At 46.6% G+C, this 12,997-nt stretch overlaps 1 protein-coding gene across 20 annotated transcripts in view; it reads left to right on the forward strand.

Moving 5' to 3' along the window:
* Positions 1-12,997, forward strand: part of LOC127164348 (NACHT, LRR and PYD domains-containing protein 3) — a 1,126,570-nt gene that overhangs the window by 333,617 nt on the left and 779,956 nt on the right. For 16 of the 20 annotated variants that reach the window (XM_051108230.1, XM_051108231.1, XM_051108229.1 and 13 more), the window contains one exon: positions 12,805-12,851. The exons of the other annotated variants lie outside the window; for them this stretch is intronic. In XM_051108230.1, the coding sequence (XP_050964187.1) occupies positions 12,805-12,851 (47 nt within the window). The remainder of the gene's footprint in view (positions 1-12,804; positions 12,852-12,997) is intronic. 20 annotated transcript variants of the gene reach the window in all.

Raw genomic sequence — 12,997 nt, forward strand, 5'->3', positions numbered from 1 at the left:
TGATAACAGCTGGACACACCTCCTGAATTAAGCCCAAAGTCTATATCTATGCAAATTCCTCGAATCGAAACTAAGAGCGAGATGCTTCACACTTAAGTGCCCGCAGGATTTCAGCAATACTAATTTCAATAAGTGCAATCAAAAGTGCTAATTAAAACGAAACAACAACACTTCAAATAGGCAGAGAACGAAAAAAAGACTTTCTAGCAGTAATTAATAATTTAAACAGTACCTATGGAAATAGTGTATTAAGTAAACACTTACGCGCAGTCGCTGTTGCTATCTCCGTGGACAACAATGCTTTATATTATAATAACTACATGCATAAGTAAATATTTAAATGCTTAAGTAAATATTTAAATAAATATTTAAATACATAAATAAATATTTTAATAAATAAATAATTTAATAAATAAATATTTCAACATTTATTATAATTTGGCCCTCCATACAATTCAAGCCCTGGTTATAGAGAATTTTAGTGAATATATTTAATACATACAGTGGGTACGGAAAGTATTCAGACCCCCTGAAATTTTTCACTCTTTGTTATATTGCAGCCATTTGCTAAAATCATTTAAGTTCATTTTTTTCCTCATTAATGTACACACAGCACCCCATATTGACAAAAACACAGAATTGTTGACATTTTTGCAGATTTATTAAAAAAGAAAAACTGAAATATCACATGGTCCTAAGTATTCAGACCCTTTGCTCAGTATTTAGTAGAAACACCCTTTTGATCTAATACAGCCATGAGTCTTTTTGGGAAAGATGCAACAAGTTTTTCACACCTGGATTTGGGGATCCTCTGCCATTCCTCCTTGCAGATCCTCTCCAGTTCTGTCAGGTTGGATGGTAGACATTGGTGAACAGCCATTTTTAGGTCTCTCCAGAGATGCTCAATTGGGTTTAAGTCAGGGTACTGGCTGGGCCATTCAAGAACAGTCACGGAGTTGTTGTGAAGCCACTCCTTCGTTATTTTAGCTGTGTGCTTAGGGTCATTGTCTTGTTGGAAGGTAAACCTTCGGCCCAGTCTGAGGTCCTGAGCACTCTGAAGAAGGTTTTCATCCAGGATATCCCTGTACTTGGCCGCATTCATCTTTCCCTCTATTGCAACTAGTCGTCCTGTCCCTGCAGCTGAACAACACCCCCACAGCATGATGCTGCCACCACCATGCTTCACTGTTGGGACTGTATTGGACAGGTGATGAGCAGTGCCTGGTTTTCTCCACACATACCGCTTAGAATTAAGGCCAAAAAGTTCTATCTTGGTCTCATCAGACCAGAGAATCTTATTTCTCACCATCTTGGAGTCCTTCATGCGGGCTTTCATGTGTCTTGCACTGAGTAGAGGCTTCCGTCGGGCCACTCTGACATAAAGCCCAGACTGGTGGAGGGCTGCAGTGATGGTTGGCTTTCTACAACTGTCTCCCATCTCCCGACTGCATATCTGGAGCTCGGCCACAGAGATCTTTGGGTTCTTCTTTACCTTTCTCACCAAGGCTCTTCTCCCCCGATAGCTCAGTTTGGCCGGACGGCCAGCTCTAGGAAGGGTTCTGGTCATCCCAAACGTCTTCCATTTAAGGATTATGGAGGCCACTGAGCTCTTAGGAACCTTAAGTGCAGCAGACATTTTTTGTAACCTTGGCCAGATCTGTGCCTTGCCAAAATTCTGTCTCTGAGCTCTTCAGGCAGTTCCTTTGACCTCATGATTCTCATTTGCTCTGACATGCACTGTGAGCTGTAAGGTCTTATATAGACAGGTGTGTGGCTTTCCTAATCAAGTCCAATCAGTATAATCAAACACAGCTGGACTCAAATAAAGGTGTAGATCCATCTCAAGGATGATCAGAAGAAATGGACATCACTTGAGTTAAATATATGAGTGTCACAGCAAAGGGTCTGAATACTTAGGACCATGTGATATTTCAGTTTTTCTTTTTTAATAAATCTGCAAAAATGTCAACAATTCTGTGTTTTTCTGTCAATATGGGGTGCTGTGTGTACATTAATGAGGAAAAAATGAACTTAAATGATTTTAGCAAATGGCTGCAATATAACAAAGCGTGAAAAATTTAAGGAGGTATGAATACTTTCCGTACCCACTGTGTACATGCAAACCAATACAAAAAAAACATGAAATTCTAACAGAAAATGAGCAAAAACATTGCATTTATTTATTAATCAGCACTTATTCAGTGTTATTTTCTACAAAATACCTTTTGAATATTACACCTTTTCTTTAACCATGTAAAGTGTTACAGAGTCATGAGCACAGATAATTGAACACATCAATACATAAATGACATAATGAATAATACAACCATTGATTGAAATGTTTTACTTTTACTGAACAAGTTTAAATATTTAATTTATGATGGTATAGTTAACAATTTTATTTGTGAAAATGATCAATAATTATCAGTACTCTTATTGACAACTCCCTATAATTAAGTGCAAATAATACTGATAAAAAGAAACAATTCAGTATTGACTTCTTTATTACTTTAAGTTCATTTGTTTCCTGAGTGTCCTGTGTATGAAACACTTGCTACAACTATCTGGTGGTGATTAAAGCAAAACCAAACACTATTGCAGTTACCAAAGGACCATAGTACTTGAGCTTCTTAGAAAATAATAGAAAACAACATTCGTAAAGATATGCAAGTAGAACAATGTAGAGATTACGTCTCCTTTATAATAGGCTCACCCAAAAAAACATACAGAAAATGAGCATGTTGACTTTCTCAGGAGAATCTGAGATCTCTGTCTCCAGCTGTGGAGAAGACTCTTTTCTGAGGAGTCAGAGTTAGGTTCTGGACAGATGTGAGAAGAAAAAGAGTGTCTTTCTTAATACAGCAGCAGAAGGCAGACTCTATTGAGGGAAGGACAGGAGGATGACACCTCACTCTTGATCTTTTCATGGAGTGTTGATGCAGGATGAGGCTCATGCTCATGACCTATCGGTCTCTGTGGCTCCCTCCATCTGCCCTGCCTGGGACGCATGCTTCCGGGTCTCTGAACCATTTATAGAACTCTCCCGAATTTTGCTAACACTACATGGTAAGAGCGTTACAAGGTCTCCAATTAACGACGCCAGCCCCGACCTCTCCATCCGGGTGGATAATCTCATGAGAACTGTAAGCCTGGGTCGCCGGGGCGGCGCCCAGCTCTCTGAGGCTTCTCCGGAACCCATGCAGCTTATAGAGACTCCGTGGCAATCTCTGCCTGTACTGCGGCCAGGCAGGTCACATCAGAGCTACATGTCAGGAGACCATCCGATTCTTCATCATCTCATCACCACAGTCACCCGTCATACTAGGTTACCCTTGGCTCAACCTACATGAACCATCCATCGCCTGGGCCAACCGCACAGTCACCCGTTGGTCTCCGCACTGTCATCAACGTTGTCACCAACCCAGAACCACACTGCAGGAGGCATCCAGCACCCCCGCTTCGCGAAGTCCAGTACCTACCATGTATCAGGATCTGCTTGAGGCCTTCAGTCGCACCAAAGCCACCCAACTACCTCCGCAACGCCCAGGTGACTGTGCCATTGACCTCGTCCCAGGAGCTACCCCTCCCCGGGGTCGCATCTTCCCGTTGTCACAAGCTGAATCCGAGGTGATGAACACGTACATTCAGGAGGAACTGGCTAAAGGCTTCATCACTCCCTCCACCTCGCCGGCCTCAGCAGGTTTTTTCTTCGTGAAAAAGAAGGACGGGGGTTTACGACCCTGCATTGACTATCGTGGACTCAATGACCATCAAGTATCGTTACCCACTCCCGCTCATCCAGTCAGCCTTGGAACAGCTGCGCAGTGCCAAAATCTTCACCAAACTAGACCTACGCTCAGCCTACAATCTCATCCGAATCCGCGCAGGAGACGAGTGGAAGGCGGCCTTCTCGACCATCTCTGGACACTACGAGTACCGGGTGATGCCCTTCGGTCTGGCCAATAGTCCTTCCTATTTCCAGGCTTTTATTAATGAGACCTTCCGGGACATGCTGAATCGCTGGGTGATCGTTTATATCGATGATATCTTAATCTACTCCAGCACACTCACGGATCACATCCAGCACGTCAGGTCGGTCTTACAACGCCTCATCGCCCACCAGCTCTACGCAAAGGAGGAGAAATGTGAGTTTCACCAGGACAAGGTCTCCTTCCTCGGTTACATCATCAGCTCAGAGGGGGTTGCCATAGATGAAAGGAAAGTTAACGCCATCTTGAACTGGCCACGCCCTGCCACGCTGAGGGAACTTCAACGTTTCCTCGGCTTCACTAACTTCTACCGGCGCTTCATTAGGCACTTCAGTACCGTAGCAGTTCCACTTACGGCCATGATCAAGAAGGGAACCACCCGCCTCAGTTGGACTCAACCTGCACTTCAGGCCTTCAACGACCTCCGTCGTCGCTTCAGCTCAGCACCCATCCTCCATCACCCAGACCCAGAGAAACCCTTCATTGTGGAAGTAGACGCATCTAGTACCGGCGTGGGGGCCGTTCTCTCTCAACGTCACGGCGATCCTCCCAAGATGTTCCCCTGCGCCTACTTCTCCCACAAGCTGAACCCTGCTGAGAGAAATTATGACGTGGGTAACCGTGAACTACTGGCCATAAAACTAGCTTTGGAGGAGTGGCGACATTGGCTCGAGGGTTCCAAACATCCGTTCACAGTGCTCACCGATCACAAGAATTTGGAATACTTACGGTCCGCCAAGATGCTCAACCACCGCAAGGCAAGATGGGCACTGTTCTTCACCCGCTTTGATTTCCTTGTTACCTACCGCCCAGACTCGCAAAATACCAAGGCTGACGCCCTCTCTCGCATCCATGAACCCGGTCAGCCAGCCATCTCGTCGGAACCTATTCTGCCTACTTCCATTATTGTCGCTCCCGTAGCCTGGGACGTCATGACTGAAATTACCGAGGCTCAGGTCCTGGATCCTCCTCCTGCCAACTGCCCAGCCGATCTCACCTACGTTCCCCCCAACCTACGACAGCGAGTTCTCTCAGAAGTGCATTCTGTTCCCAGTTCTGGGCACCCAGGTATCGAGGCCACCCATCACCTGCTCAGCAACAAGTTCTGGTGGCCCACCATGCGACCGAATACCATCGACTTCGTTCGGAGGTGCGCCATCTGCAACATGTCTAAGGTACCGCGCCATTTGCTTGCCGGTCTGCATCAGCCCCTACCCGTGCCGCAACGCCCATGGTCCCATATTGCCCTGGACTTCGTCACGGATCTACCTCCCTCCAACGGGCATACCACCATTCTTTCGGTTGTGGACCGCTTCTCTAAAGGATGCCGCTTCATTCCACTCCCCAAGCTTCCCACAGCCATGGAGACAGCTGAATTGCTTTGCAACTGGGTCTTCAGACTCTATGGACTTCCTGAGGACATCGTTTCCGACCGCGGGCCCCAGTTCACCTCTCGACTCTGGGCTAACTTCTTCCGTCTCCTGGGAGTCAACATTAGCCTAACCTCAGGATACCACCCCCAGGCCAATAGCCAGGCTGAGAGGTTGAACCAGGAGTTGACTCGCTTCATCCGTTCCTATTGTCAAGACCGTCAGGAGGACTGGAGCCGTTTTTTGTTCTGGGCAGAGTACGCCCAGAGCTCCCTACGCAAACCCGCCACTAATCTCACCCCTTTCCAGTGCACCCTTGGATTTCAGCCACCATTGTTCCCGTGGTCAGGAGAACCCTCCGAACTACCAGCAGTCAACTCCTGGTTCCAAAGCAGTGAGGAGACCTGGAACCAAGCCCACGTCCATCTTCGGGGGGCCATTCGTCACACCCAGTTACAAGCCAACCGCCGACGCCGGCCAGGTCACCCCTACGAACCTGGACAGTAGGTCTGGCTTTCGACCCGGGACCTCTGACTCCGCCTACCCAGCAAGAAACTTAGTCCCAGGTACATGGGTCCATTCAAAGTAGTCAAACAAATAACTCCTGTATCATTTCGTCTTGAACTTCCACCTGAATACCGTATCTCACCAACATTTCATGTTTCCTTGCTCAAGCCCGCTGGCCCACCAGAAGGAGAGGAGAGCCTAGACGAGACCGCTCCGCAGGGACCTCCCCCCATCCTCATCGACGGCGAGGAGGTGTATCGAGTAAACACCATCCTGGACTTCCGACGCCGGAGAGGTCAGATCGAATACTTGGTCGACTGGGAGGGCTTCGGCCCTGAAGAAAGATCTTGGGTCGCCTCTGGAGACATCCTAGACCCCTCCCTCACCACAGACTTTCACTCCAATCACCCAGATCGACCAGCGCCCCGCGGAAGGGGCAGACCCCGGCGTCGGGCACCTCCTCGCGCCAGGAGTCGCTCGCAGGGGGGGGCTCTGTAACCAATGCGGTCTCTGTGGCTCCCTCCATCTGCCGCCAGCGGGAACCATCTCCCGAATTCTAACACTACATTACCCATCAGCCCCGTACCTGGGGCGCACGCTTCCAGTTCCGGGTCGCTGGGGCACTTCCTCCCGGCGGCCATTTATAGAACTCTCCCGCAGGCTTTCCCTCGCAAAGTTTTGACTAGTTTACTCTATCAATCCTGAGCGTTCTCCTTGTATTCTTGTTTTTTCTCGTTGCCGACCGGACTGTTTGTACTATTGTTGTTGTTCTGCTGCCTGCCCATCGACCTACTGCCTGGATTATCGTTTACGATTCTGGATTGTCTGTTTATTCCTGTTTGCTGGTGGTTAACCCTCGCCTGTCTGACTACGTTGTTAATAAAGTGGTTTGCACATGGATCCTACGCCAATGGATATGTTACACTATCGTTCTCTGGCAGCTGAAAGAGAGGATCAACCTGTTAATGTTGCTAATGTTCGTACACAATCAGTCAAAAATCTGCAGTCTTTGTGTTTTAATGTTTTTCGATAGAAGTCTATTCTGCTCACCAAGGCTATATTTATTTAATCAAACTTACAGTACAAAATAGTAATATTGTGAAATACTATTTTTAATTTAAGATTTTTTTATTGTTTTTCAAATTTACTATAAAATTTATTTCATTCCTGAACAAAGCTGAATTTTTCAGTCGCCTTTACTCCAGTCTTCAGTGTCACATGATCATTCTCATATGATGATTTGATGCTCAAGAAAGATTTCTGATGATCAATGTTGAAAACAGTTGTGCTACTTAATATTTCTGTGTAAATTGTGTGTGTGTGTTTTTTTCAGGATTAATTTATGAATGCAAAGTTCAAAACAAAAAGAAGGTTTTAAAACTGTTACAATCTTTTGTAACATTATAAATGTATTTACTATCACTTTTGATCAAATTAATGCATCCTTGCTGTTAATGTCTTCTCTAAGAAAAAAAAAATTCATAGTGACTCCGACCTTTTGAACTGTAGTCTACAGTCACATCTTGTAATAAACAATGCTCACATTCTCAAAGAACTTACATTCTGATGATTACTTGCTTCCCTCACAACTGCCTTCTTCAGTAGTTCCCAGACTAACTAATTTATCACTTTTCCTTTGAATCTACACACACACATACACACACACACACACACACACACACAAAAACAGACAATTTGGATAAATCACCCCAGACTTTTTTTGATGGTGGGCACAAACTGTCAAGGTGCCTTTTGAAATCGTAAGTGTTTCTTCAGCTTCTAAAGGAAAGGCAGAATCTGGGGCCGTATTGACAGAGAATTTGATCTTACTACTACATGTCCTAGCTAGGAGATTTAGTTTAAAACATATTCACAAAACTCTTAAGAGTCTACAACAGGGGTGGGGAACGGTGTCCCTGCAGAGTTTAGCTCCAACCCTAATCAAACACATCTGAGCATTCCAATCAGTCTTTAGAAAATCACAGGCAGGTGAGTTGGAGCTGAACTCCGCAGTGGATTGGCTCTACTGAGTACGATTTGAGGAACCCTGGCATAGACTTTTTTTTTTCCACCACATGGGTTGGAGCTCTTTATATTGAACTCTTAAAGTGCACCAGATAGACAAATTCAACTTTAAAGGGGTCATCGGATGCTAAGTTCACTTTTTCATGTTGTTTGAACATTAAGGTGTGTTGTCAGAGTATGTACAAATCTACCCTATAATGATAAAAATCCATGCAGTGGTTTTTAATTAACCTGTAAAAATAATATCCCCTTTTTCAAATCGAGCCGTTCTCAGATGCCTCTCGTTGTGCCGTCACACCAACATAGGACACTCCCACGATAGTTGATTGACATAAGCGTCTTACCTCAGATCAGCTGTCACAGTCCAGTAACTTTCCATGTTTGGATGCCGGAGCAGGGATGTAAGTTAGACAAGAATATCTCTGATTGAGTGATTGAGGTGTTGTGTTGCTGGATGTAATAATGAACATAGTGGTCGTCATTTAATCCCGACATCTGAGCCGCTGAAGATGCAGTAGATTACGTTTGTTTGTGAAGGGAATGCACCTCCCGATCTACATATAGCCGTCTATGTTCGCGCGAATCATTCATGATCTAGCTTCACTTACAGCAGAAGTGAGTATAAGCGTTTTTTATGAATATTTGCGTTCGCCTTTCCTTATAACGTGGTAATTAGAAAGTTTAGCGGGTAAACGCGGCTAAATGCAAACAAGACCGTCTTTCCACAGAGAGAAGAGAGGGGCGGGGTGAGCAGAGCTCATTTGCATTTAAAGGAACAACCCCTTAGAATGAGAGAATTTTTGCAGAGCTGATTTTGGCAAGGTAAAAAGGGTCTTGTTTTACAAAACCATTGAGAATTTTTAATCATCAAACCCCATTCAGAAGTATCGTTTTTTAAGCGATACATAGGTTGAGTGTGGTCCAAGATTCTGGGGCTGAACATCTCAAGAAAGGGTATGAAGCTAAATCGCGTGATCCCCACCATACAGGATTTCAGAAAGAACACAAGAAGCTAGTGTGCGTTCTTACCACAACGTGGAATTTAGAATGTGTCCGGCGAGCCTGGACACTGAAATACCGTTCAAGAAGCAGCTCTGGGAAGCAGAGAACACAAACCCCAGGAAAAAGGGGAAGGTTCTGAGCACTCAGGGAGCAGAATCATGCTCAAAGCAACCCTTCTGCAGAGAAAGGGGAGCACTATAATGCTCAGTATGAGCGGCCTGAATGGGATGTCCCGGAGCAGAGGAGATAAAATTCTTAAGAGAAAAGAATTTGGTTGCTCAACAGGGTATAGCATGCTCACAGAAGACCCTCATCTTTGAGAGGAGCAAAGAAAGCTGATTTACATCATCCCACCAGGGGCTATCACCTGGAAATCCAGAGCCATAGGGAGCGGAGGTCCTTCTCTTGGCGTAGAGAGGAACTTAAGAGCTCCAACAGGGAGCGACATGCTCACAAAAGACCCTCAGTGAGGGGAGCATTTGTCAAGCTCACGCAATGTCGGGAGAGACATTACTGGGGCAGGGAAAAGCAGTTTCCGCACGCACAAGTGGCGAAAGACAAAACACATCGGGTGGCAGCAAGCGGCCGATTTAACCGATGAATTGAAAGCTCTATCTTAGTAACCAAGGCGAGCATTTAGCAGCCACAGGGTAGACAGCTCGCCCACGGAAGGGGGAACCTCTGTGCGTTCTACTAGGAATGGTGTACCTAGACGGCCCTATTAAAGAGGGAAGCACTGCCATGCTCATCTCCTAACAGGAGGGATATAAGGGCAGAAACGAGGTTTAGTGACCTGTACTGCCAAAATCATAAGCCAGAAAGCCTTGGATACCGACATGGAGTAGTACGGCTTCTGTACGTGCTAATGCGACAGAAGCAGAGACACGTTGGGCGACAGCAAGCGGCCGACTTATCCAACGTGACAGCGATGGGATGCACAGCAGCTGTAGGGTAGGCACCTAACCTACTATAGAGGAAAGGACCTACCCGCTCTGCCCAAAGACGGCTTGCTTAAATGACCCTGCATGGCAGGGGAGCACAGCCTGCACATCTCATGTCAGGAAGACACCATAAAGGTAGAGAAGAGGTCTAAGGACCTAGGTTGCTGATTCAGTGAGGCTCCAGGAGGCAAAGGTCTCAAATACCCAAATAGGGTGGTACATCTTCCATACATGTGATGGGAGAAGAAACACATCGGGTGGCAGCAAGCGGACGATTATCCAATGAGGTCGTCATGGAGCATCAGCGGTCTCAGGGAAGATACCTGACCCTCCCAAGAGAGGGAGAATCTACCCACTCTACCGAAGAATAGTGCGCACCTCGTCCCCATTAGGTGAATACTACCCTTATCCTGAGATGAGAATCCAGAAAAGGGGTATAGAACGAGATCCAGCATCGAGGGGGAGTCAAGTCGTTCTTTAGAAAAATGGGTTGAAATCAACCCATATTAGATAAAGTGCTCTAGAACCTTCAGCCGTAGCTGAGGCGAGCACCAAGGCTAGCCCCCCATGGAGGGGAGCCTACCCAGGGCAACAGCAATGGCTAGAAGGGGGCATCGTCACCTTCTGCCAAAGAGGGGCTTTAGCCATATTCACCCAAGTAGTCCGAACTCTAGAACCTTCAGCCCGTAGCTGAGGCGAGCACCAAGGCTAGCCCTCCATGAAGGGGAGCCTACTCAGGCCAATAGCAATGGCTAGGAAAGGGCATCGTCACATTCTGCCAAAGAGGGGCTTTAGCTATATTCACCCAAGTAGTCCGTGCTCCCTTTCTCAAAGGAGAGCGTGGGCCCTGTTCTAGCTAACCCTCAGGTGTGCATGAACAGAATGGGCCTAATCATGCCTTAGATAGGCTGCTGCTCCTCAGAGTCAGCACTAAGAAAGGGGTTTCTGCAGAAACACCCTAAAGCATGAGGAATGGGTGGATAGCTCAGCAACAGGAAGCCCTTCAGGGTAAGGCATGAGAAGAGTGCGATGTATCCAGCAGGAGGTGTCAGGGGCATCTCGTGAAGAAACTTAAGAGAGCTTACCTAGAGGAGGACAGAACAAATCCTGGAGGAAATAAAGGTGAGCAGAAAGCATATACACTGAAGGTTACCTGAATGGAGATCAACAAGCCCTGGGGTTGCCGTAATGTAGCAGGGACCCAACATACAAGAACTACCTTGTAGTATCTAGTTCAGCTGCAGAAAAAGTAGGCAAATCCTCCAAGCCTGATATAGGATGGAGATGTCAACAGCATCCAGGGGTCCCGACCACAGGGAAGTGTCCTACCCTGAAACATAGGAAGAACACAAAAGCCACACTAGCCTTCTGAGCCTGTCTCCGATCCTCAGACCGGGATGGGCCAGGACTAGTCTGCAGACTGAGTCAGGTAGCGCACACAACCCTGCAGATAAAAGCCAATGTTTGCCAAAAGGGGACCAGCTGAGACAAACACCCAGAAAGTGTGCTGTCTACTTACAACCCTAGTAGGGGAGACAGCACTATCTGGATAAAAGTTCAAGAGACCACTACTTGAAACACCCAGAAAGGGGAGCAATCACTGAGCTATCAACAGCTAGTCCCACATAGTCCAATTTGAAGAACCCGATAAACCCCCCTAAACCCAACCCAGACAACCAGAGTGGGCCATGAGCTGGCACATAGATATCCTCGGATACCGATGTGTGTAGGAAGGGCTATCAGGTAGAAGCTAAATGAACCCGAAGGGAAAACAGCATCATCTCGGCAGGGCTCCAGGAAGATGCTATTAAGAACTCCACAGAGGGTCTTAGTAAGCACATAGTTATCCTTACATAGCTATGCTTCCAGGATGGGGCAAGTTAACACACAGCTAGCCTCAGATAGCTGTCCTAAAGTAAGTTCGTCCCACCATAAACATGGCTGAACTATAACCACCCTCAGATGGCTATGCCCAGGAGGTGTCCACAAACCCGAGTTTTGGCACAAAATTAACACCGCAACCGCAACGTGCAGCATATATTCAGCTCCCACGGGAGTTAAACATGCTCCAGCCATGCACTAGACTCCCCTGGGAATCAGGCGAGAACGGAGCCACTGCCGCCGCGAATACATTGTTAATGCCGTGACAGGCGAACGCACTCGTGCAAATTCGGGTATTACAACTCGGGTAAACAGTTGAAGACTCACCTCCGTCCTTTTGCGAATGCATCACAATGAGCACATCCAATTCCCTCGAGAGCTGGACACGCTGCTCTCAACCACACACACACACACAGCTCGTGAGCTCGTGAAAGCGGGTATGAGAGCATGCCTGTCTCTCGCAAGAAACAAGCATTGAATGCGACGATCGCGTTCAACTCCCTGGAGGGCTGATGTTAGCTTACTCCTCACCAAACATACACAGCTCCGTATAGAAAGCTGCGGGTAACAGAGCGTGCTTGTCACTCGCAAGAGACAAAGAAAGAGTGCAATAAACTCCCTCGAGAGCTGAAAACGCTTGCTCTTTACCACACATCGTCACAGATGAACCGCCCTGGTGAGAGAATGCACACAGACAAAAGGTCAGAATGAAGACGAAGAAGAGGATGTTGTGTTCGACCGGCACCCTTTTGTACAATGTGGTCACGCTGGTATGACGTCATAGGCTGTTGCCGGCCAGTACCATGTAGTTTTTGTATATAGCTTCAGACACAAGTCACGTAGGAGACGTTCCCCATTAGCGACCTCTAGAGGATGCAGTTCGAGTTCCTTGAAAGGGAACTGTGGTTAAAAACCAAGGTAAGTACTGAACCGTGGACTAACTGTATTGTTGCATCCCTACTAGCAACCAACCCATGCACCTTAGCAACTGCATAACAGTCTAGCAAGCACTTTAATTACCTAAGCAACTGCATAGCAACAGTCTAACAAGCACTTCAATTACCTTAGCTGTCTGTGTGTGTTTTCTAGTGTTGATCATGGAGGAGAATCCAGGATTACAGCAGGACTGAAGAAATGTATGTTTACACACACACACACACACACGCACAGTTTTATGGGGACATTCACAAACTGTACTTTCTACCCTACACCTAAACCTAGCCCTCACAGGAGACTGTGCACACTTTTACTTTCTCAAAAAACTCATTGTGCAATAAGCCTG

The sequence above is a fragment of the Labeo rohita genome, chromosome 4 (genome assembly GCF_022985175.1).
Source record: "Labeo rohita strain BAU-BD-2019 chromosome 4, IGBB_LRoh.1.0, whole genome shotgun sequence".
NCBI lineage: Eukaryota > Metazoa > Chordata > Actinopteri > Cypriniformes > Cyprinidae > Labeo > Labeo rohita.